At 42.0% G+C, this 26,889-nt stretch overlaps 2 protein-coding genes across 2 annotated transcripts in view; one reads left to right on the forward strand and one right to left on the reverse strand.

Annotated features, from left to right (window-relative positions):
- OBP2B (odorant binding protein 2B) overlaps nt 1-18,193 on the forward strand; it is a gene marked incomplete at both ends in the record, with an annotated part of 45,359 nt that extends 27,166 nt beyond the window's left edge. The window contains one exon of the mRNA XM_080927371.1: nt 18,177-18,193. Within this exon, the coding sequence (XP_080783497.1) occupies nt 18,177-18,193 (17 nt within the window). The remainder of the gene's footprint in view (nt 1-18,176) is intronic.
- A 565-nt stretch (nt 18,194-18,758) lies between these two features.
- On the reverse strand, nt 18,759-22,311 carry LOC308428797 (uncharacterized protein; the record flags this gene model as incomplete). Its single annotated transcript, XM_080927372.1, has 6 exons — nt 18,759-18,787; nt 18,902-19,006; nt 20,795-20,902; nt 20,988-21,061; nt 21,375-21,508; nt 22,150-22,311. 6 exons carry the CDS (start codon nt 22,309-22,311, stop codon nt 18,759-18,761), a joined length of 612 nt encoding a protein of 203 aa, XP_080783498.1.
- Nucleotides 22,312-26,889: the final 4,578 nt, after the last annotated feature.

Here is a 26,889-nt window from a genome sequence, read left to right on the forward strand (position 1 = left end):
GAAAGAAGGAACATACTCTGGACCCATTGATTCACAACATCATGAGAAATTCTCATAAACTCACACACCCATGAGCATCGTCATTATATACTTTGGATGTTTAAAGTTATCTTTGTAGTATGCCAGGGCAAAATCTTCTGTGATCAGAAAATAGATGACAATGTAGTGCTTTGACCCTGTGGAAACAGGATACATATATGTTCACTGGGTTCCTTAGAAGTCTCTAAGGAAAAGCAGAGTTATAGATGTGGGAACTTACATGCTTTAAACAAGCCAGGGTATTTTGAGAAGTCATCTACATGTTGTTTGAACAAAATACATCCAATGGGTTTCCTACAATAGAGTTGAAAAGTGATTCACATTAGTGTAGCTTCCTGTTTTTTCCCAGCATACATCATGTTCCAGACCACTGCATCAAAAGAGACATTTTTTTCCAACATATGTAGGTCTGGAACCAGCCTTAGGACTTAGCTGGCCATAACCATGTATGATCCGTGTGTGCCCCAAGTCAGACCCAGAGAAGCATAAAACACAATGGTGCAGAAACAATGAGTAGTCCACTCCTTTTTCCAGGACATTGTCATACATGGAACACACTAGACCACTTGAACAATACTTTGCACACACATATACCCTCAATCACCAAATATGTCTTCAATGACACCTCTTAAATGACAGAATCTTGGACTTCCATAAGCCCCTTCTTGATTTTTTACTATCAAGAAGCCAGCATAAATGCACTTATGTTCAGCTAACTGTACCCGGGAGCATCATTTCTATGGTTAGGAAAGACACATGATGGATTTCATGTTGCAATGGAGATTCTATCTGAGATCAAAAAGCACGTGTGAGAAGAATAGGGTGAAGACAATTCTGCCAAAAGCAGATATGTCTGCCAAAATATGCACACTTACATGATCTTCATCCTGATCTCCAACTTCCCAATAGCATTAATAACAAATTTGAAAGGTGGCAGTGGGCTGGACTTCTTCTTTGAAGGAATAGGCATGTTTCCAGCCCAATGAGTTATATACCACTTTCCTAGAAGCTAGAAAAGAAATCATACTTAAGCCAAGATTCAGGGTCAAGAAATTATTTCTAGGCTAGAGACAAAGTGGTATCAGAGGCTGGGTAGGGCTTGTGTAGTATTTCAATGCAGGCAGAAGGCTGCTGAGGTACTGGAAGGAGAGCAGGAGGCTGAATCATAATTGGATCCTCTCTACCATTCCTAGACAAAGCCAGGCAAGCTAGAATAGGAATTTGTAGAGAAATGAAGTTCCTAAAAGAATCTCTACCTTTTGCCCTTTTAGAGGTCCTAAACAAGGAACTGAGAGTCGCCCAGAAAATGAGCTATGATGTGGTGAGGACAGAGCTCAGAGTGGCACACTCATGACTAGAAGATTGCACCAAGCACCCACAGACTGTGGGATCATTAATAGTCACAATCACCTTACTCACCCATCAATGGACACTGCATTCCAGTCCCTGGTTCACACAACAGTCAGAAATATTCATGCAAGAACCTAACTCGTTAATGTTTAAAAAAACAAACTATGAGTACTCAATTAAGTCTCTGTCACTACCTTGACAAAATGACCTCACAGATATTAGCACACAGGCTTTACATCACCTCAGCACCTACCTCTTCTTGGTCCTGATTTCTGGGATCCACAAAATCTTGACTGCCTCCTATGTATTAGGACCCAGGACCAAGATGAGAGTTGTGGTGACTGGCTTTTCTGATTTTGAGAAAGGCAAGTAGGATGAAGAAATGGCATTTTATATGTAAAGGACAAGGTAGAATTAGGTCACAGGTCCTGGTTAGCCAAGATCATGAGAAGCAGCTACCCAGCTTGTTGATTGCAGAAAGGATGTGAGGTCTCTGAGTAGTGTGCAATTTTGAAAGACACCCCAATGAGCTAGAGTTGTAACTTCATTGGTGGACACATGTTGCCAAACACCAGCCCTGTATCTCACTTGATACAGAAGCTCTTTGGTTTCCAGGGAAAACACATAAACAGATGGAAAAGACACGGTCAAGCACCTCTATTCATCAGTGCTAGTATGGAAGCATGGCTGGACCTCTCATACCCCTTGCATCTTCTCAATAAGACATGCCATAAGTTGCTAACTTTTGGGAAGAAAACCCTTCCTGACCTTTCCTCCCAGTAATGATCAGCCCTTTCAAAGCATCAATGTTGTATGTGGGCACATTCCCTTACATGGTACTTTCATTGGAAACAACTTCTAGAAATACTCAAATTTCTGGGTTAAAAAGGAGGGTCTCAAAGTTACAGAACGACAGCAGAAGCACTTGTTACTATGGCAGAGTGTGTGACAGATAAATCTGTAAGACAGGGATGGTGGCCTCTCTGTTGTGGGGAGATGAAAGATGATGGTAGAAGCCATAGGCCGGCAGGTAACATGAGGAATGCCACATAATTAAACATGTACATACCATCAGTGACCTCAGACACTCACTAAGTCCAAGGTCATGACCCAAAGGCCCCAGATTTCGCTCTTGGCATTTACCGGTCTCTCACCTTCTCAGTAGTAGCAGGAAACGTGCCATCCTTGTGGATATCAGCATAGACCATTAAATCTATTTTATCTGATGATGCTACAGGGAGGAGAGTCAGGGCCGCAGTCAGCACGAGCAGATTCATGATCACCGTAGCCTGTGCCCTCCTTCCCTCCCTGCAGTATTGTATATTCTGCACAGGCCAATACCCAGAGTCGTCATCACAATGATCACAATGTCCATGTGTGGAATGACTGTACTGTTTTGTTTGGACCTCATAGACATGTGGTGCAGATTTCCGTAATTTGTCAGCTGGCTGAATTAAACTCATTCGGAGGCAGCCTTGTCAGGAAATAGAATGTTATCAAAGTTGGAAGCACTACTTCAGACTCCAGAGCGTGTGGATAATAAGGGCTCATGAGTTCCAACCTTTTTCAGGTCCAGGTTTCCACCCAAACAAATCACAATACTTTCTCTCTCCTCCTAGAACTTCTAGCTCCAAGAAACCCCACTAGTTCATCTCCATGCAGCAGTTTTGGATGCAAGACCCTGCCCCAACTGTGCACTCCCCAGAGATCTCAGCTTTTGTTTGTCTTTACCACACTCTGTCTCTAGGGTACTGTTTTCCCTGCATGCTCAGAAGAACTCTAATATGTTCCTAACTCTGACTTTCCTCCCTGGAGCTCCCATTCCACACAGCAGCCGGGCTTATGGAAAGTCACCAAATTACGCTTCACCTTTTCTCAGAGATGGTCATTGCTCTTAATTCTGACTCAAGACAGAGTGAAATATCCCAGGGTCCTGAGTCTATACTACAGCACATTGTGAACTCACTACCTAGTTTCTGTATATATGTGGAGATGTGTGTCTGTGTGCTCATTACAAGTATGATGTGTGTCAGGAGCTGTTTGTGGTTCTCTGATGCAGAGTGGAAAAAAGAGAGAGAAGGTCTGCCTGCCAGTCTTAGGCAAGGTGTGTCAGAGCAGATTGTCTGGCCTGCTGTTAAGGGGCTCATGAGGCTCAAGAATAAGGACTGGAGATTCTATCAGCCTTGGTGAAAGAAACAGATGTTTGGGGGATGGAGACATGTATCTTGTATAAATTTTAGCAAAATTGTTTCTTGCTTCCCATGGTAATGTAATATAAAAAGGCTATGAGAAATACACCTGTTGCTGAAGTGATATAGACCTCTAGCCCCCTATACCTGTCTCTTGCATCTTTTTCTACCTTTCCTATAATCATCCTCACTCAAAAGACTTTTCAAATATGTACTGGCCAGACAGGCATGAATGTGTGCATGTGTTCCTGTGTAGTTGAGAGGGCGCATTTAAGAGGCTGGAAATCCATTTGTGTCTATATTGGAATTTTGTTTTCTCTGCCTCTTTGCATGTGAGTGCAGGTTATGTGCCTGGGTATGTGTCTCTATCTTTCTGTGTGCACATATACATGTATCAGTGTTCACATGTGACTGTGTCTGTGCCTAACATATGTCTATGTGTGAACTCATGGCACTGGGGGAGTATATTTCATAGATGTGTCTGTTTATTCAACTATTTTTCTACTTGTGCATCTGTATCTCTTGTGCATGTGTATTCATGTGGCAGGGACTGTGATAATCAAAGTTTGTGTCTTTATATATCTCTCCTTGAGAATGTGTGTATGGGTGTAGAAACTTCCCGGATGTTGTAAGGAAATCTGAAATAATTCTCACAGACTAGCTACTTGAACAATTGACCACTAGCTGGAAACACTGTGCTTTGAAAACTAGAACCCGTGGCACTGTGCAGCTCCACTAACGTGAAAACATTGTTTCACTCATAAAATCCATGCTGTTTAACAGAGCCGATAAGTTAGTAGTGCTTGAGATGAGACCAGAATCATAAGCAGAGTCTCCTGGAAGTATGACCTCAGGATCAGCACACAGAAGCCACAGTCAAGGGGACAAAGTCTGCACCTCATGCTTTCATTTGAATATGGTAATGTGCAAGAGTTTCCCACATGATACAGACTTTACATGATTTTACCACATTTATTCTTTACATTTTAATAAGAGGGTTTACCTGTACTATGTTTGTGCACCATGCAAGCACTTGCTGCTAAAAGAGATCAGGAGAGAAATTGAGGTTTCCTGGAAATGAAAATAGACATTGTTTTAAACAACCATGTGGATTTTGGGAATGAATCTTACCCTTTTCAAATGCATCTTAAACACAAATAAGTGTTCTTAAACACGAAGCCCGTTTTTCCATTGCCAAGGTGGTCCTGGTTTTGAAGGTATGAAGAAAACGTGGAGAGAATCTGAGGTTTGGGATCATATGGCTGGACTGGAGCCCCTCAAGAGAAACCAAAGGTTACTGGTAGGGGTGTGGTCTCAGTTGGTATGGAGACACTAGGAATTTAAAAACATAAGTACCATATGTAATCACTGTCAAAAGAGCAGCAGATATAAGACAGATGCTACCCTGAGCCTAGAAAGTGAGATCCTTGTTCTGTAGACGTCAGAGGCAGAAGTAGCATTATCTGTCCAGGCCTTTAAGAACCCATAGAATTATAAGTGCATCCCAGACAAAAAGCACTTTTGGACTGTTGAGGTTTGAGTGGTTCAATTTAGTTGTAACTGTGCCTCATTTTCCCATTTTGGAACCATTTTGCTAATTGATTATTTCTTCATGAAGGCTTTTTGCCCATTTAATGGGACCATGTGTGTGTTCTTGTGGAAAAGATTTTAAATCCAAAAATAGAGTGATTGGTGATCCTGCCCAGATTAGAATTTTGGGCCTATCTCTCCAGGCTAGACCTTGTTGTAGCTCAGAATATTGACAGAGAGCTAAAACTATGGGAAACACTTTTCCCCTGGTAGCATAAACTAAAACTTCAAGCTCTAAGAAAGCTGACTACTGGGTTTGAGGCTTCTAGATTACTATCACCTTGAATTTTCTACGCCCTACATCTAAAATATGTAGTGTCTTCACAATGATAATCTCGCCGTTAAGATCTGGAAATACACAAGTGCAATGATAGGGCCCACTGACCCTCAACTCAAAAGGAAGGAACCAATACGTGGTGCTCGTTCTTTATTTGATAGCATAAGGTGTCTGGAGCAAGTAGTTTGTCACTGTTGTAGGGTAAGGATCTGTGTATGTTTTCTTCCTGGCTAGGACTTTGTGGAAGTCTTGGGCTCTTTCTTTCTTTTCTCCCCACCCCCTCTGTCTCTCTGTCTCTCTCTCTCTGTCCCTCTTTCTTTCTCAGTCTCTCTTCCCAGTCCCCCTCATCCCCCTCTCCCCTCCCCTCCCTCCCCCTGTCCCCTTCCCTCTCCCTCTCTCTCTCCCTCCCCTTCTCTCTCCCTCCCCTTCTCTCTCCCTCCCCCTCCCTCCCCCCTCTCTCTCTCCTTCTCCTTCCTTCCTGCTTCCTTTCTTGTATCTCCTATCTTAAGCTGTCTGTGTAAGATACTTCAACAAGGAAGCATTATGACTGCACTTTCTCCCTTCACTTTGCCATCTCTATGCTCTGGCTAGAGTTGTTGTCACTCTGTCCCGGATCCAGTTTCAAACAAGTGTTATGCTATGATACTTTTAATTAAAGCTTATTGGGATATAGAAACCTTGTTGAATGATCAGGAGTGATGGGCCGTGAAATGTTTTATTAGATTTACATTCTAGGTGACCCAGCATATGCTTAGGGGTGACTAACATTAGCCATTGACTGGTGAAGTTCTGAGACCACTAGGCCCGTGGTGTTTAAAATCATTCTCTTTGAGGGCTGGGTGCTCATGCCAAGTTCCTTATGACCACCCATTGGGCATTTAGAATTTTAATATGAACAGCTGTCTGGGTTTCTTTCTGTCTCATTGCTGATCAGGTAGTATTGTCCATACTTTTGCTCACCAGAGGTCGCAAACTTTTTACACGGATGTGTTTTCAGTACATACAATGAGATTTTCCTTTTTCCAGGATGAATCTGAGGTTAAGTAACCTTCATAGGATGCAAGTAAGTCACTAAGGTAGACTTCACTGTCTCCAATGGCCTCCTCTATTGTACCAGTTGTTTCCCAGATAGATAACAGCACAGTCTTGGTCAGACAGGTTTAATTCTTCTCCACTAGAGGACGTGCTCCTCACTCAGACTCCTGTGCCAGCCTGAGACAATCCGAAAGCTAACTCCTTACAGTTGCTGACCTATGATTTTCTGCATATTCATATGCAGAAGAATAACCCCATTTGGATTCTGTGAATTGTGTGAATTTAACAGTTCTTGGAGGCCAGAGAGCAGTTGGGTTCCCTAGATTTGAGAGCATATGTGGTTGTAAGCCATTATGTGGGTGCTGTGAGTTAAATCCAGGTCCTCTGCAAGAACAGCAGTATCCTCAAGTTTGAGACATGATGGATTACTTCTTCAGCTCTAGCCTGTGATTCTGTCCTATTGTTGATATTGTTTACATATGTGTAAACATGTGTACACACGTGCTCACACAGCCCTTCTTGCTTTCCTTTTATGTCTGGTCCATCCTTGCTCTGCATATGTGCAGAGACTTGTGAACAGCTTGCTGCAGAGGGAACATTTCCTCTTGAAGCACATGTTTTGATAGTCATGGAATAGGCTCCAACTTTGGTTTCTTTTCACAATGTTATTAGCCTGCTCTGGTGTTTTTATGCATGCCTGCAACTGAAACACAAGGCTATCTGTCTCCAGTGGTCCCCTCCCTCCCTCCCTCCCTCCTCCCTCCCTCCCTGCTGAGCACGTCAGCCAGCTGAACCACGCCACGCTTGTAGTCGGACTCTGTTCCTACTGCACTCAGCCTCTCACATGTACTCGACACTTCTGACGTGAAACTCTGCACATCTCAGTAAAGCTCACTTCCTTCAGAGGGGAAATCTTCAAAACATACCCTGTCCTATCATTTTCTGTGCAATAAATATTCTTTATCAAATTCCAAAAGTGATGAAGCTTTTTTAAGTTCCACTGCAGAACTGGCCACAGTGAATGACCAGGAAGTGACTGGTCAGTCCTTGCCAAAATCCCTGAGTATCCTGCGTATTCACGTGATTCACAAAAATTCACATAGGCTTATTCTTCTGAGTATGAATAAGAAAACCACAGGTCAGCAATTGTAAGGAGTTAGCTTTCAGATTGTTTCATGCTGGCACACAATTTTGAGTGAAGAGTACGGCCTCCATTGGAGAAGAATGTGTATAATGGCAGCTGCCTGAGCCATAGCTCCGCTGAGTGACCCTTAGGCACCTGTGAAAGCAGAACCAATGCTTCTGTAGCTCGGAGGATAATTTAGTCAGTGTTATTTTTCTGTGAAGAGACAACATGACCACATGAACTCCTGTAAAAGAAACACATAGTTGGGGCCATCTTACAATTTCACAGGTTTGATACATAGTCTTAATGATGGTGAGAATGGAAGCATGCAGACAGACATGGTTCAGGGAAGTGCCTGTGAGTTCTATGTTTATATGTGCAGGCAGCCAGGAGACAGGGATACACTGGACATGGACTAGGCTTTTGAGACTTCGAAGTCCATCCACAGTGCCACACTTCCTCTAAACAAGGCCAACCCTCTTTCAAACAGTGCCAATATTTTGTAACAAAATACTCAAATATATGAGCCTAGGGGAGTCATTCTCTTTCAAACCACAATGGAGGATAAATGCTAAGGCTAAGAAGAACTTAAGATGCACATGCCCATACGGAGATAGAGAGCTGAGTTTGGTTTGAGGTGTCAGTTCTCTTCTCTTCCTCTTACTCATCCTCATCCTCATCTTCCTATTTAGGAGACCCGAAGTAATAGTCAGACCTTGAAGACTTCATCACTGGGAGATTATCAGACACAACACAAGGTGCCTGCTCAGGTGTTCTGTGTAGAGAGAGGATGAAGGATCTGGGAGTCCAGAACACTTCATTATTCCCTTGGAGTTCAATGTCCTAGGGTCAAACTGCCTTTCAGGGAACAGGGAGCTCACATACCATGACGGCCTACAGGTCTTGGGGTAATTTTGACATGAAGTGAATATTCAGGTAACCAGACCTAAAGGCCAAAGTATTACCTGAAACCATAGGATACAGGACAAGGTGTCTCTCAGGATCCACTTCAACCATAACAGAGAGGAGCATTTTCCAAGTGTCAAAATTATAGCATTTGGTGGCCGCAGACGTGGTGGTTTTTGGACAAAGCTTGACTCTATAAGTCTCATGACCATGAAGATACTTGAAATGTGGAGTTGGCAGCCTGTAAGTCTGTTCTCGTTGTTCCATGTGCGGCAGCTGAGATGCCAGCATCCTCCAAAGGAAAATGGAGTCTCTGTGGAGTAAATAGACTACTGAGTGGACCCTAGAGTTTTGGGGACAACAGTGCCACTAGGAAAACTTGTTTATTTGAGATGCCATAGAGAAGTGTCTGTGCTGTGTTGATAGAAACCAGGCTTATGTAGTCATTTCCCATGATGACAATACTCTGATATTTCCCGAACACCCTAACTGAGACTTACTGAAAGAGCCAGGTATGTGTGCATATGAGACTCACTTCTCTACATCTCTAGGATGACACCTGTGAGAAACTGAACAGGACAAGTGTCAGAAGACCAGAAAGTGGCTTCAGGCAACATTAGAATAACAAGCCAGCTGGGATTTCTGCAGTTCTGAGTTTAGGATCACAGCTAGCAGAACCAGCCACCTGAGATATCAGGGGGAGGGGGGAATGTCAAGAGAACTACCAGCAGAACCTCATAGAAAGTAAAGGTAAGGATGCTAGAAAATTCTACTCTTTAACAACACAGAAAGACAGGCTACAAAGCTGAGTTAAGTGTAGTTTCAGAGATCACTGTGTGGCTGGCTCTCTTCTGCCTCTGCACTTTATACCAAGGCCACAAGTATGTTGCTTTTACCTGACCTTTAATACTCCCCAGGACTCTGTCCATTCAAAAGAGCCTCTCTCTACCTCATGAGTTACACTATCCTTATACAGGCACCTTTGTTCCAGAAGCTTCCATGTGCCCTTCTCCAATTCCCACAGTATCCCATGAGATATCTCAGCATTACTTTGTGTGCAGTGATGCTCTTTCTGTGGTATCAGTGAGTACTACCTTTCTCCCACTGCTTTCCATCAACCTTTCCTCTCTGCAATCCACAAATAATGGTTCAGGTAAGGGCTGTGAACCTGTGATGGGCTTCTTTTCAGTACATACATTCCATGGTTGACGTATCCTGGCCCTCATGAACCTCATTCAGTGGCCAACCATAGGCTTACCTGAGTCATTATACTAAATTCTCCTACTTCCACAGATTTGGGGAGAGAGCAAAAGGAGGGTAGGTCTGCAATTTCTAAGAAGATAACTGTCCCCACGAAAAGGCTGGTAGTATATAAAGAATATCACGGTTTGATGGAAGTTCCGTGGACATGTTTGGTACATTTTTCCCTTTATTCTTATCTGGACATGGGTGCAACACGCTTACATTTATTCCCTTCATTTCTGGAGTTCTTGTGCCTGACACTCCTGGTTCTGTTGCTCCCGGGCCCTGGTTGCCAAATTAATAGACAGTAAAGACCTTGTCTGACATGGTGCCCTTTCAAAATCACAGAGCACACCCTCCACCCTCCTTCATTGCCTTCATTCCAGGGCATCCATCCAACAGTCGGCAGCAGAACATGAAGGACACACTGAGACCCTTGTTTCTTGCACTGAATTATGTTTGTGTACCAACATCTGCTCGCCTTTGATTATACTCACACTTCTCTATACTCACTAGTCATCATGCATGCTACTAAACTGTCCCTCTCTCCAGCTGCCCTGGCTGCAAAAACTAAGCTCTGTCACCCTTTGTACCATGATACATCCTCTGCAAGGACCCACAATTCCTAATTATCAAGGCCAGGACTCTATGCCTGAGCACATTTGAATATTTCAAAACCAGGAGCCATTTGATCAAACATTAAACATAGAGGAAATAGGTACCACCTTTACTGAAATCTAATGATTTGGGGCATGTGGAAGTAAGGCATTCATTTCTTCTCTTGCCACCTGGGATTCTATTGACAGGAGAGAATGAATGTAAGGGTCTCAGAGCACATTTCCTATGCAGACTCTGCGGCACTTCCTCCGTGCACTAGGATTCCCTAGACAATGCACAGGAATCTATTTACAAACAGCGATCAAGACCGTGTCAGGGAAAGGTATGTGTAGTGTCACCTTCTTATAGAAAACTCATTAACTGAAAGATGTAAAATCTGAAACCCAGGGCTGGTGATGTCTGTTCTTTTCAGTTGCATGTATTCTACAAAATCTTCAAAATTCAATATTACTGTTGGCCATGGGAATATGTTTTGACCTGCAGGTCACATAGGGTATGGAACAATGGAGAAGAAAAGAATCTTACTATAGATAGTTCACTTACAAATCATTCTGGGACTTTTCTGAGACATGAGATTTCACAGGAAGAACATCTCCAGCTGAATATTCCTTAGCATGAGACAAATCGTGTAAAAGCAGTGAAGATGAAATTATGTTTACCTCATGTTTGTGACAAAGGTTTGTTGAGCACATGGGTCTTTCAGGAGGCTGGTAGGGCCCAATGCACTCAACAAATGCTAGTCAGTAAAAGGTTCTCAATATTCATCACTGGAGGACAAAAGTCATATGCAGAAAATCATCCACCACTCCAAAAGAAGCCCTTGCAAAGCACATGCTTTGCCAATAGGTACCCTAAACTACCCATCTGCTTTACGTCTTAGGTAGAAATTTTGAATTTGACAGTATCTTGAGGGGAGGAGTCAGATCTAACAGAGACTGGCCATCTCGGTCATAATGCTGCAAACACCTGACAGCAAAGTCCGGTGTTCCAACATTTTCCTCAGAATATCAAAAGCATCTCAAAAACACATCATGACTCAGCACTATCTGTTCCACAGATTTCTATACAGCATGAAAATATTTTAATTAGGAAAGTAACCTAGAAATGTCAAGAGCTTCTGGGTAGCACCATTATCTCTAGAACCCTTGACTAAGACCAGAGGATAAGCCAGTACACAGCAGGAGATGTTTGTTGAGAGTCTAGATGTCTATCCTGAAAGATATCCTAAGCCATTTTTGGAATTTTATGAGCACATAGAATACTGTATATTGATGTGTTGTTGGGTTGACCTAGAAACATGGAGGCAGCACAGCAAACTCCAGAGGTATTGAGAACACACAGTGCAGACTGCCTTGTGGCTCTTAGTGTTTGGTGATGGGGTTAGAACCACCTAACAATGGTAACTTTGGGTTCAAGTAATGTCCTTATTACCTCAGGATTCGGAACTCCCCTGTGAAAACAGAGACAGAAAAGGGCAATTGATCAAGACACTTTTTCTTTCCCAGGATGTGAATCAAAAAGGTCTGTCAGTAAATAAAAATGTACCGAAATTGTGTGTTGTGTGTGTGTGCACATGCACGTGCATTTGATGGGGATGTCTGTTTATAACCATGGTGGCCAAAGCAGGATGCCAATCATCTTTCTTTAGAGGTTTCCGCATTATTGCCTTAAGATACAACCTCTCGATCCCTGGTCTTAGAGCACAAGCCATTGATGTTCTGTTCAGGAAACTTTCTCTTTTGCCTATGTGTCCAAAGGTTTTCCCTACTTTCTCTTCTAATAGTTTCAGTGTACCTAGTTTAATGTGGAGATATTTGATCCACTTGCACTTGAACTTTGTACAAAAAGATAAGAAACGGTCTATTTTCATTCTTCTGCAGGCTGAGTGCCAGTTGAGCCAACACCATTTGTTGAAGAGGCTGTCCTTTTTCCATCGAATGGTTTCAGCTCCATGGTAAAAATTCAAGTGACCATATGTATAAGGGTTCATTTCTGGATCGTCTATTCTGTTCCACTGATCAACCTGCCTGTCTCTGTACCAGTACCATGTGGTTTTTAACACACTTGCCTTGTAATTTAGCTTGACGTCAGGGATGGTGATGCCCGCAGATATTTTCTTGTTGTTGAGGATGGATTTCGATATTCTAGGTTTTTGTTATTCTAGATGAATTTGCAAATTGCAAATCAAAACAACCCTTAGATTCCACCTCACACCTGTCAGAATGGATAAGATCAAAAACGCAGATGACAGCAGATGCTGGCAAGGATGCGGAGAAAGAGGAACACCCGTCCACTGTTGGTGGGGTTGTAAACTGGTACAACCACTTTGGAAATCAGTCTGGTGATTCCTCAGAAAATTGGACGTAGTCCTACCTGAAGACCCAGTTGTTTCTCTTCTGGGCATTTACCCCAGAGATGCTCCAGCATACAATAAGGACACATGCACCACAGTGTTCATAGCAGCCCTATTTATAATAGCCAGAAGCTGGAAAGAACCTAGATGTCCTTCAGTAGATGAATGGATACAAAAATTGTGGTATATTTACACAATGGAGTACTACTCAGATGTCAGAAAATATGACTTTATGAAATTCCTAGGAAAATGGATGCATCTAGAGGATATCATCCTGAGTGACATAACCCAGTCATAGAAGAACAGACATAATATGGAGCCACTGATAATTGGATACTAGCCCCACAAAGCTCTGAATAACCAAGAAACAACTCACAGGCCATATGAAGCTCAAGAAAAACAAAGGCCAAAAAGTGAAAGCCTCAGTCCTTCTGAGGAAAAAAAATAGGTGTATAGCAGTCTCTCAGAGTGTGGTACTCCTGGACCTTAAATCATTAATAATCCAAGAGATAAGAATATAGCCTTGTGGCAATTTTTGTTATTCAAAAATCATTATGTTTAATCTATACACACCAAGAAAACTCTGACTGTTTCCATGTTATGTTCTGTTCTACATGTACTTTATGCTTATGGTAAGTAGTAGATTTCAATGCATACTATCAAACTTCTAAAGGAATTAAGTACTGACAAAAATATATTCATATAGTGTTATGCCAAAATGCCTTTAAAAATCTGTACATGTATCTCTCTTCCTTTAAAATAAATTTGAAAGAGAAAAAGAAAATGAAAAAGACAAGTCCAACCACTGTTTTTGTTCTTTCATGATTCCTGCCTTTTGTACTCTATTCCCCACCCCTCCCTCTGTAGCATTAGCTACTTCATACAGTGTGCGAATGCTAAAGTCAGTCTGTCTTTCTGTCTTTTTCTTTCATTCCCCCATCTCTTTATCCCCCCATCCTCCCCAAAAGAGAATTCAGCCTCATTCACATACATGAGCATAGCTACAGTATATATCTGTCAAAGAAAGAAAGAAAGAAAGAAAGAAAGAAAGAAAGAAAGAAAGAAAGAAAGAAAGAAAGAAAGACTCCAAGAAAGACTGACACCACATTTGTTTACAAAAGCTAAAAACCTGTTCTGCCAGCACAGCTGGAGGCACAAACTGATAGCAGATTTTGTGTGACTATCGTGACTATCGACAATGACACTGACTAAAGCCAGACTGCATCAGAAACACCAGACGTCACCCGGATGGAACCTCTCATTACAGATTCAAAGAAAGAGCACTTAACACTGAGATATGCAACATGCTGTCACCTGACACTTTTCAAATGATTTGTCCAGTGACATTGGCACAGCACGGATTCCTATTTCTGTCCCAAGGTTAGGTTAGCTGTCTTTTCTCCTTTAGCAGAGTGAGGTGATTCATCCTTCCAAACACATTTGGTCCTAAGTCACTGGTCAGGCCAATTCTGACACCTGTCCAGAGGCACCACTAAGAAAGCCAGGTGAAATTCTGTTCTGTCTTCATACGCTTCCTGTCTGCTTCCCCGTCCCTCTTCCTCTCAGCAAATCCTGAAGAGATTCAGAAATATCTGACCCCACATGCCATAAAGAAAAGAGGAAGAACTGAGGATTTTCATACAAGTGTGAGAAAGATGATTAGGATTCAAGAAAGGAACTCATTTCCTGTCCTGTAGAAATGATGATCCAGTGGTAGTGCTCTGGGCTTCATAGAGCAATGATCATTTGTGACCGAAAGACCAGAGAGGTGGGTAGTACAGGGTGAAGTAGTACAGGTGGGTCTGGGATTTCCATACAGTAGGGCAAGCAGTGGAAGAAAAGCCAGTTTCCAAGATGCTGACAGTGACCCATTCCATGAGTGAGAGAAAAGAAATGACATCAGGACAGAAGTATGGCAAGGTTAGACAAGAGTGCTCTCTGCCTTTGGTTTTGCCCACACTTTGGCAGCTGACCATAGTAAGACATGGAATCCAACTTTCTAAAATATCCCACAGCTGAGGGACACTGGAATTATGGCATCTCTGGGCATGGTTAAAATATTCTACAAAGAAACTCATGAGAAAATGGAGTCATTTTCACCATTGAGGTGTGATGGAAGTGCTAAGGAGGAGCAGACCACTTCCTGACCAGCACACTGGGGTATACAGGCAAAGGAGTATTATCTCCAGAAATGGCCTACAAACAACAGATCTTGGGATAGGAGTTTCCTAATGTCCCCAAAATGGTATCTGTAAACAAAATGGGGGCATGGTACTGTAGGTAGAGAAAGTTCCAGAAGTATAGTACACACCTGTGTAGAAAGTAGATTCTCTCCTACCAAGGACATGTACCAAAAGACCTCCTGAATTCCATCCAACTCCTATATCAGGGTGTCCTCAAGAGTTTTCTGAACAGGGTTACATGAGTTAATTGCCTCCTGGAGAGCAGGCTTCTATTAAAGAAAGAAAACCAGGATTCAGAAGACCCAGTGAATACAATCAGGATCCCAAGGCTCTTCCAACAACCATCATATCCCGAAAAAATGAGAGGCACCCAACTGCCCTGGAACGAATTGCTGTCTGCCATGCATAGAATAGCAGGGACTGGCACAGAAGCTCTCTTCTTACACCTCTACTTAGGGATGAAGGTTGAAACCTCTGATTCTTTCAAAATTCTTAAAACTCTAAAGAGCTTCCTGGTTATCAGACTATGGTTTTGGTTTCTCTGCCTGCAGCTGAGACCATAGATAAACAGGAGGGTAAGGGGCAGAGATGGGAAACTGTTATAACTTACTTCCTAGCCTAAAGGTCTGAAAAGCTTCTTGGCTGGTTAATGGGAAGGACAACTTTCATGTGTGTGTGTGTGTGTGTGTGTGTGTGTGTGTGTGTGTGTGTGTGTGTGCATGAGCCTGTGACATATGTGTGTGATTTGTAGGAAAGACCAGCTAAGCAAAAGGAACTAGTGAATACCAACTCCAGGTATTAGAAGTAGATGAGCTGGGCTACACAGGGACACTCTCTTCAGCATAACTGAACCTCCCTCAAGGCATGATTGGCATGTCAGCAATGACCCCAACCTGTAGGAGCCAATCTCCCTGGGCTCCAGGCTCTAATCCACTCCTACCCACTCCCACCTCAATGCCGAGCATTCCCATACACTGCAGGAACAATCCTTCACAGGACCAAGGGCTTCTCCTCCTATTGATGCCAGACAATGTCATCCTCTGCTACATATGCAGCTGGAGCCATGGGTTCCTCCATGTGTACTCTTTGGTTGGTGGTTTAGTCACTGGCACTTTTCTTGTGAGTAAAATGAAAGGGAGGATGTTGTCTTTTTTTAAGGCACACCTCAGTATCTTGGACTAAGAAAGAAAAAGTGATACAAAAATAAAGTCGTTGGGAAGATAATGAGTCAGAGAATTTTCAAAGGGCTGGAACATCTACCTTCCACTCCAGGTTTCAGTTTCTCCCTCCCTCTTTCACGAGTCCTCAGTATTTCTCCAGGTGAGATGGGTGTTCTATCTGGAGTGAACACATGTGAGTACAATTTTGTTCCATCCAGATATTCCATTGTTCTGTCATCTGGATGTTAACCCAGCTTTGGGGTACAGCTGGAACAAGGCAGTCATTCTTGTGTTCCTGAGCAGCAACTTAATCCAACCCCAACCATAGCCATAGTTTGCTCACACACTCTGGGGCCAGGCATAGAGGTCTGATTTACCCAGAACAAGAGACATGTTGCTCTGCAGCTCCCCAACATAGTCCACACACATGGAGCCCAATTAACCAGCTTCAAACCTAGTCTCACTCACTCCCATCTCACCCTCTGTCCCACAAACAAACCACCCTTTTGGCTCAGCCTCCAAAGAGGCATTGGGTTGTGGTCCAAAAGAAGCCCCACATTTCACCAAGTTCACTACAGGTCTGGTGACTAAAGAACATTCCTCCTCATAACACATCCTGATCCTGGAAACACATCCAGTGTGTTTCACAGCAAAGAATTCAACCTGTTAACCTTTCATCTTATTCCTAATAAAAATCTCTTCAATATATATGAATCTTCTTCATTTTCCAGGGTGGATTAAAGTTCTTTATTCCTCCTCTGCTTCTTGTGAATTGGATCCATTGTACCAGGGCCTCCATGCTATGATTTTTGTTATCTCAGTAGAGCAAAGCTAGCATGGATATCCAGGGTACCAGTTAAGGACTATACCCATTCTCTTAATTCCTAAAGAAACAAAAGAGTAGTAGTCTCATTCCACATATATGGCTCAAATGGCAGTTGGGCCTTTCAGGCACAGAGCCCATGTAGATGAGTCTCTTGGAGTCTCACAGTCTTTAGATAATTCTGTCATACCAAGTATCCAGAGGAATTGGCTAATAACCTGGTTCTTTTACAATAGAGGAGGTTGCAGAGCTCTTGGACAGGTCTGTTGTGGAGCACTATTTCTTTAGCATAACACACACAACAATTGCGGCACCTGTGGCTACTCAAGAAACTATTGAAATCAGTTCTGTCCAGGGATACTCACAAAAGGAGAAAGCATCATCATCAGACCATCTCTTGAATTTTTACCCACTCCTTCATGCAGAGCTACTAACCTCCTTCACTGGTCTTAGTTCAGGAGGTATCTTAGAATATATGAATTACTGTGGATTAAGTAAAGAAGAAACTCTATACCTCTGTGGCAAAGTTTGCATCAACCTATGATGAGATGTTTTAGTGATGTGCTGGTATGGGGTTACCCATATGCTGCAAGCAAGCATGGTAATCATTGGTTCAATAAATTGGGTTTTGATGACATTATATGCTCACCTGTCACTGTGATCTATCATGTGCATATAAAAGTTTGTTTGTATCTCAATAGGAAATGTTCGCACAAGACACAATAAAGTCCCAGAGACACTTACTCGCATTTGACTCAAGGCACCCTGTGAGAGATATCTGGAGAGGAAACAGAGTTATAAGAGATTTCTCATTTCTGTGACTCCTATCTTAAAGTCTGGATCCTGAACATGTTCATCTTTGAAGGGGTTGAGTCCTCTGGGTTTTTATCTTCTGTTTTCTCATCCAGAAAACATTTATTCTGTGGTTGATAATTTGGCCTTGGACTGCATAGGGAGACAGAGATAAGCAGTACTTTCTCTGTACAAAAACCATGTGATGCTAGTGTAGCTGTAAGTAATTTAATCCATGGATAGAATTCTCATTCACTTGAGATATTCCCTAAAAGTCTCTTGATGCCATGAGTTTAAAGATGGTCCAAAGAGGGTTGGATTACAATTGTTTGTGAATGACATCAGCACAATAGATTGTTGCACTCAAAAAAAGTGAAACATTGGGTAATTAGAACTTTAGTGGAGATGAGGAGAAGAAATTTCCCCTCTGTTTAGGCTTGGACACAGGTTTACATTTTTGGTTTTATGTCTTCTGGTCTTTTTTCCCCTGCAGGATATGACTTTAGGTAAGCTAATTCTCAGATAGTAAAGGCATCAGTAGCAAGGCCAACCTTCCACATGAATAGAGGCAACAGTCACTATTTACAGCCCTATCCATCAGCAGAGTCCCCATCCATCAGCAGAGGCAGAACCTAAGAGTGGTACTAAGAACTCAGGTTTTTGCCCTGACACACATGCATTCCTGTAATCCTGATCAGCCTTTTATCCCCTCACTGGTTACCATGCACATTTCTATCCCTGTCCCTCTCTCTACCTGCCCGCTACTTAGCCCAGTGACTTCATGTACCTTGGCATACTATCTGGAGACCTGTGAAGGTGAAATCCTTTCTTCCTGACAATAAAGGTCAGGTCTGGGCATGTGCTTAGCAGAGAACTGGAGTCAAATGAATCATTCTTGACACATAGAGCCTGGATCTATTTGCCACCTTTATTGAAAACAAAAGAGTAAGGAGGGGTAGGTGTGGGTAGGAGACCCTGTCCTCTCATGGCACCAGGAAATCTGACTGCTGCTGCAGATGGAGAAAGTTCTCAGTGCCAGGTTCATGCATAGTCACTGCAGGAATTCATCTCTGCACTAGGACTTTTTGTCGAGTTCACAGGAATCTATATGTAGACCCAGAGAAAAGCAATTAGATTGTAGGGTATTGACATGGCCACTGGCTTGTAGAAAATCATGAATAGAAGGGGAGGTAAATTAGGAAAAAGCTTTTTAAATACCGTCATAAGGAGGGTTGATGATGCTTGTTTTGTTCAGGGCTATTTCGTTCACAAGTTCTTCAAAATCCATGAGTAATGTTGAGTCTGCAGTATAGTTACGACGACCTGCAGGCCAGGTGAGGATGGCAAAAATTAAGTGGAAATTACTCTCTCAGTGTTCACTCACATGCTCCTTGGAGAACTTCTGTGACATAGGCAGATTCAAGCAACAGATGGGGTGCTTTCACAAAAAGCTCCCTGAGAAGGATGCAGGCCACTTCTTCCTGTTAGATGGACACCATCCTACAAGAAGGCCCTCTGTAATAAAACTTATGCCTCCAAAATACACATTAAAGAAGATTGCTTGTATCATCCTTTACCCAGAATATTTTATATAACCACAGTAGGTAAGCAGCTAGAGATACTAAGTTTTGGAGAGCCCATGGCCCCTGGAGTCCTTGAACACAATGCGAAGTTAAGGCCAATAGTGTTTCTGCTTATGTTTCCATGTCTAGGTTGAGACACCTTCCGAACCCTTGTTAAAATCTTATGCATGTACAGCCTAAATAGGATAATGAGGTTGAGGGCAGGAGAAGGAAATGAACATACACAGGAATGTTAATCAGAGCAGGAGGAGAGCCCAGAAGACCTTGATAGGAAAGATCCTGGGGGAAAGTAATGTGAAATTTTTTTGGCAGTGTTTTGGAGTTTATGAAAACCTTCAGGGATCAAGAAGAGGATAAGGTCTCAGAGGGTGTTAGTGGCAGATGAAGAACCGATATTCATCTCATTTGATACTTTAGAGTTGTCTACATTCCATAGGTATGGCAGTGTCCAGAATGTGGAGAGAGAGACCTTGGGAATTTGAACCAGAAGAGCTATTTTTCCAGTAATGTGACTGATGACTGGTCTGTCTGTCAGTTCAGTCTCTACATGCTTAGGTTTTGGTCTTAGGGGTCTCTCTCTCTCTCTCTCTCTCTCTCTCTCTCTCTCTCTCTCTCTCTCTCTCTCTCTCTCTCTGTGTGTGTGTGTGTGTGTGTGTGTGTGTGTGTGAGAGAGAGAGAGAGAGAGAGAGAGAGAGAGAGAGAGAAACTATAAATGTCCATACACTGTTTAGAAGATGATAGTAGGATTCTACACATTACCTTTTTGGGAAAGAGTTTCAAATTTAATCTGAAGCATGTTTTTGGCTGTGCTAGCTGGTGAGGAAGAGTTCTGGGGATGTGTTTGGGTAGCAGGCATGCTCAGCAGGGCCAAGCGTTGCATGTTGCTGTTGTGTAATATGTCAGGTATATGAGTTTTAATGTAAATAGCAGAGAAAGTACTGCTAGCCTCATAGCCAACACTGCTATTTCTAGTCCATCCAAGTAAAAGAGAAGGAAATTTCAAGTTTTAACTCCCAAGCACTCACCAAAACTAAAACCCAAGTCTTCCTTAACTTATTGGTCTCTGCCTTTTTTTAAAAAACTGGTGACGAGCTGTGGACTTCAGGATCTCAGAACATATGGCCATAGAGAAGAATCTTGTAAACAACAGGGTACTGAATGAGGCTCTGGTGTCATGGCATTAATCACTGGAATCCAGTCCTCCTATCATGATGAATGCACTGGTCTCCAGTGGACAAGCAATATACCCAATGACAAAGGACCCTGCCTACATTTTTACTCAGTGCACAGGCATACCAAAGTCTGACTGAGAGTGAAGAACGGGCATTCAGAATGGGTGGATGTGCTTGGATGAAGGTTTTAGACAACAGTAGTGGTCATATAAATTTTAAGGCTAACAAGTATCGCCAAGAGCCGGAAACCATAGCAATAACTCACAGGCAAGGAGAAGGAAGTAGCAAGCAGCTCTGTACCAGTGCCCCAGGAAGTCATACCAACATCAACATAGATGAGCTATGGAAGGACGTACCCATGAGCATTGCCATCTTCTGGGGAACACCATTGGTTATACTGTTTAAGTAGGCTACGCCAAAGTTTTCCCCTCCAAGGAACTTTATGCCCACATAGTGCCACATCCCTGCAGACAAAGAACAAGACTTGTAGCTGTAATGTATTCCTCAGAAGAGTCTGTAAAATGAAGTGATATAAATGTAAGCACTTACATGCAGTGAAGAAGCAAGGAAAGTCCTTTGCTTCATTCAAGGCCATCTTGAACTCAACACACCCAATGGGTTTCCTGGACATAGAGCAGAAGTGTGATGCTTTTCTTCATACCTGCCCCATCTCAATCCACTGCTCAGTGCGCAACAGTCAGGTGAGCTCAGCCCTTCACCACACGATGTGTATGTGTATATGTATTATAAAAGCTAGCCACAGTCCCAGGCTTCCCACAAACCATGTGTTCCCCTATTGTTGTTCTCCATGCCACACTAGTATGGAAACATAAGTACAGATAGGTGCAGAGCTGATGAAGCAAAAAAAAAAAAAAAAAAAAAAAAAAAAAAAAAAAAAAAGGAGGAGGGGCAAAAAGACTGAGGGCAGGTACTCACGAGATATTCATCCTGAACTCCAAGTAGCCAATTTTGTTTTTGGCAAAGACAAAGGGTGGCAGTGGGCTTCTCAGTTTTGCTTCTGGAAGAGGAAGATTTCCCGCCCAACGAATTATGTACCAATGCCCTAAAAGCTAGATGGGAGAAATCAACACTGATGAGGACATGAAGGGGCGGGTGTCAGGCAAAAGGTTTTGAAGGTGAAGTGGAGGCAGATGAGAAGTTTGGGAAATATCCCAGTGTGTGCTAAACGGTCCTGTCCAGACTCTCTGGATGGATCACTGGCAGGTTGTTTTAGAGAGGTAAGGCAGAGATCTCCTGAGAGATGCTATTCCTGAGAGCGCATATGGCCATATGCCCAAACAAACCACTCAAAAGAAACAGAAAATGTCACCTATTATATAAGGCTGAGGGGAAGAATAGAAAAAGGTCTACTTGGCCATAGCCACCCTAGCTGTGCATTCCCTGCTCCTAGCATCCTCTCACTGCATCTTTCCACTGTCAAGGACTACTCATTAAGGAGGGAGTCATTAATGCTCTCCCCACATTAGTGGCAGTTGGTCTCTATGTGGCAGAATGACCAGACAGACGCTTCATTGCTCATTATCTGCCTTGCAGAAAAAAAATGAAAGAAAATATCATATTGGATGGCAGATCTTGGAAAATAATAAGAGGTAGCCTACCAGTGTCCATCAACAAACCGAGAGTATCATCAAGTTCAGAATCATGATTCTAAAATCCTGGTTCACACATTTAGTCCATGCAAAGATCTCACCTTGTCTGTTTGGGCACACTTGTCCTGATTAATAAAGCATCCTGCAGAGTGCACAGTGAGGCCTATGGTCAGCAGGAACAGCATCATGGTCGCCAAGGTGCCTCTGTCTACCTGCCCTCTGTGAAGCACATTTATTTTATAACAGATGCCAGACACTCCCATCACACCTGCACAAGGCTCCACACATACTGTGCACTGGCTGCACTGTTTTATTTGGACCTCTTTGTGACTTAGACACAATAATAAATGAGAAGCCAAGAATGTGGGGTTCAAACAGTGCCCTGCCTCCTAACCTCACTTGAAGCTTGGGCAGAGGTGAATTAACAGTGCTGATATGGGCTGAGACTGTCTGCAGGACACACCCTGATCTGCCATCACTCACCCAAAGGAAGCCTGTTAGGGAGGTGGATGTGTTATCAGAACCAGAAATTCTGCTGGAGAACCCAGAGCCAGAAGGTAAACCAGGGCTCTTGTCTGCCCACCTTCCCAAGGTCAGGCAACATTCCCACCGTGGAAGAGCACTCACATGCCTCTGCATTTTCTCAGAACTCCCATATTCAAATATAGTCACAATACCCTTTCCTCTCCACATTGTAATACTGGACAAACCGTGTTCTCCAGCCAAAGCAACCTGAGATCTGAGCTGCACCCTGTTTCTCCAGCCCCTTTACTCCTATGCCCTCTCTTCTGTGCTGCATTAGACTATGAAGGACTCTGAAGACTGCCTTCCATCCACAACCTTATTGTTGTCTCCTAGCCTCCCAGCATCTGGGCTTCAACAATGTTCCAAATCCAATTCACCTTTTCTTAAGTAGACTGCCTTTCCTTTCTCCACACTCCAAGAGAAATTCGGAGTCAGACCATGGACTGAAGACTCTTGGGGGTCCCCACTTTTTCCTTCTCCCTTCTTTTTCACTCCACAGAAAATCATGTCTGGCTTTTTGGAGATGTGTTCCAGTAAGTATGTATATGTTCACATCTGCATGTGATGTTGAGCAGCTATATGTAAGAGTGCGCAAGTCTATTTCTCTCTCTATGGTCAAGTGTATGCCTATTTTTTAGTGTCAGTGTCTGTGCCTGTGCCTGTGTTGGTGGAGTATACACATTGTTTTTATGTATGTCTATTTCTCTGTGTGAACATATTAGTGTGTGTGCATGCATATCTTTAACTGTATCATGTGTGTGTGTATGTACATCTCTGTTTCTGTGTGTGTGTGTGTGTGTGTGTGTTCATGTGAGAGGGAATTTGAGTGAAAACCATGTGTATCTGTGTGTATATTTCTGTGTTTATGTTCATTTTACCTTGGGTTTCTCTCAGGCTCTTGTATCTGAACACTTCTGCAATTGATAGAAAAACTGTGCCTCCAAGTCTCAGGAGAAGGCAAAAGATGCTGGTAGAATGTACTGCTGAGTCAACAACACAAAAAAAGAGATAAAAGAATATAAATAAAGAAGTCAAAGCATCAGTATTTGATGTTGTCATTAAAGACTCCTGTGGGAAACTCTAAGAATGAATAAACATTTTCACAAAAGTATTAGATTTCAACATAGAGGTAAAAAAGAATAACTTGAATACAAGAGATAAAAGAGAGAATCTCGGGTGCAGAAGATACCATAGAAAACATTGACATAACACTCAAAGAAAATGCAAAATGCAAAAAGCTCCTAACCCAAAACATCTAGGAAATCTAGGACACAATGAGAAGATCAAATCTGAGGATAAAAGGTATAGATGAGAGTAAAGATTCCCAAATTAAAGAACCAGTAAATATCTTCAACAAAATTGTACAAGAAGACATTCCTAACTGAAAGATGCCCATAAACATACAAGAAGCCTACAGAAATGTACATCAATCCATTCTTATCTCCTTGTACAATTCTCAGGTACAAGTGGATCAAGGACCTTCACATAAAACCAGATACACTGAAACTAGTAGAAGAAAAAGTAGGCCAGAGCCTGAGAAATACAGGGTCGGATGCTCTCAGTGAACTACTGGAAAGAGAATTGAGTCTCCAGTGGAGGAATTAGAAAAAGGACTGAAGGAGCTGAAGGGGTTTACAACCCCATAGGAAGAACAACAATATCAACCAGAACACCCCCCAGAACTCTTACAGACTAAACCACCTACCAAAGAATACACACGGAGGGACCCATGGTTCCAGAAACATATGTAGCAGAAGATGATATTTTCTATTTCCATCCATTTGCCTAATAATTTCATGATGTCATGTTTTTAATAGCTAATTAGTCCTCCATTGTGTAAATATACATTTTCTGTATCCATTCTTCTGTTGAAGGACATCTGTGTTCTTTCCAGTGGTTACTATAAACAAGGCCACTATGAATATAGTAGAACATGTGTCTCTGTTATATGTTGAAGCATCTTTTGTGTATATGCCCAGGACTAGTATAGCTGGGTCCTATGTCCAATTTTCTGAGGAACCATCAGACTGATTTCCAGAGTGGTTGTACCAGCTTACAATCCCACGAAGAGTACAGGAGTGTTCCTCTTTCACCACATCCTCTCCAGAATCTGTTGTCACCTGAGTTTTTGATCTTAGCCATTCTGAGATGTGTGATGTGAAATCTCGGGGTTCTTTTGATTTGCACATCCCTGATGACTAAGGATGTTTCTTTAGGTGCTTTTCGGCCACTCGATGTTCCTTAGTTGAGAATTTGTTGTTTAGCTCTGTACCCCATTTTTAACAGGGTTATTTGATTCTCTGAAGTCTAATTTCTTGAGTTCTTTGTATATATTGGATATTAGCCTTTATAGAATGTAAAATGGTCTTTTCCCAATCTGTTGGTTACCATTTTATCCTATTGACAATGTCCTTTGCCTTGTAGAAGCTTTACAATTTGATGAGGTCCCATTTGTCTATTGTTGATCTTGAGCATAAACCATTGGTATTCTGTTCAGGAAATTTTCTCCTGTTCCCAAGGGTTAGAGGCTGTTCCCCCACTTTTTCTTCTATTAATTTCAGGGTATCTGGTTCGATATGGAGGTCATTGGTCTACTTGGACTTAAGCTTTGTATCTAAACCACACAAAGACCCAACAAATAAAGAGAACTTCAGACCAATTTTCTTTTATAAACACTGATGCAAAAATACTCAATAAAATTCTTGCAAGTCACATTTAAGAACATAGTACAACAATCATCCATCGTGATCAAATAGCCTTCATCCAAGGGATATGAGGATGGTCCAATATATGGAAATTCATCAACATAATTTACTATATAAACAAAATAAACACAAAAACCCACATGATCATCTCACTAGATGCTGAGAAAGCATTTGACAAAATTCAACACCCCTTATGGCAAAAGTATTGGAAAGAACAGAAATTCAAGGCCCATACCTAAACATAGTAAAAATTAATATACAGCAAACCAGTACTCAACATAAAACTAAATGAAGAAAAACTTTAAGCAATCCCACTAAAATCACTGACTAGACAAAGATTCCTACTTTCTCCTTACCTTTTCAATATAGTACTTGAAGACCTATCTAGTGCAATTCAACAACAAACAGAGGTCAAAGGGTTACCAATTTGAAAGGAAGCAATCAAAATATCACTATTTGCCTTCCTCTAGTCAAAGGATAAATGGGCTGAGAAAGAAGTTAGGGAAATGGGAAATAACACCCTTCAAAATAGTCACAAATAATATAAAATATCTTGAGGCGACTCTTACCAAACAAGTAAAAGATTTACACAACAAGAACTTCAAGTCTCTGAAAAAAATTGAAGACCTCAGAAGATTGAAAGATCTCACAAGCTTATCTTGCCAAAAGCAATCTACAGATTCAATGCAATCCTAATCAAAATTCCAACCCAATTCTTCATAGAGTTAGAAAAGGCAATTCTCAAATTCATTTTGGAATAACAACGACAACAACAAAAACCAGAAAAGGAAAACCTATACTCAACAATAAAAGAACATCTGGGGGAATCACCAATCCTGACCTCAAGCTGTACTACAGAGCGATAGTCATAAAAACTGCATTATATTGGTACAGAGATAGACAGAACAATGGAATAGAAGTGAAGACCCAGAAATGAACCTACAGACCTGTGGTCACTTGATCATTGACAAAGAAGCTAAAACCATGCAGTGGAAAAAACCAGCATTTTTAACAATTGGTGCTGGTCCAACTGGCAGTCAACATGTACAATACAAATTGATTCGTTCTTATCTCCCTGTACAAAGCTCAAGTTCAAGTGGATCAAGGACTGACACATAAACCCAGATACACTGAAGCTAATAGAAAAGAAAGTGAGGGAAAGCTTCAAACCCATGGCTTTTCTGAACAGAAGACCAATGGCTTACACTCGAGATCAACAATAAACAAATGGGACTTCAATTTGTTTATTGAAAAGCTTCTGTAAAGCAAAGGAAATAGTTAATAGGATAAAATGGCTAGCAACTGATTGGGGAAAGATATTTACCAATCCTACATCCAATAGAGGGCTCACATCCAATATATACAAAGAATTCAAGAAGTTAGATCCCAGAGAAAAAAAATAACCCGATTTTAAAATTGACAAATGGAACTTAATGAGATTGCAAAGTTTCTGTAAGGCTAAGGACACTGCCAAGAAAACAAAATAGCAGCCAACATATTGGGGAAAGATCTTTACCAACCCCACATCTGACAGAGGCCTAATATCCAAGGTGTACAAAGAATTCAAGAACTTAGACACCAGAGAACCAAACAACTCTATTAAAAATGGGG

This window comes from Micromys minutus, assembly GCF_963924665.1.
Source record: "Micromys minutus genome assembly, chromosome: 13".
NCBI classification, from domain to species: domain Eukaryota; kingdom Metazoa; phylum Chordata; class Mammalia; order Rodentia; family Muridae; genus Micromys; species Micromys minutus.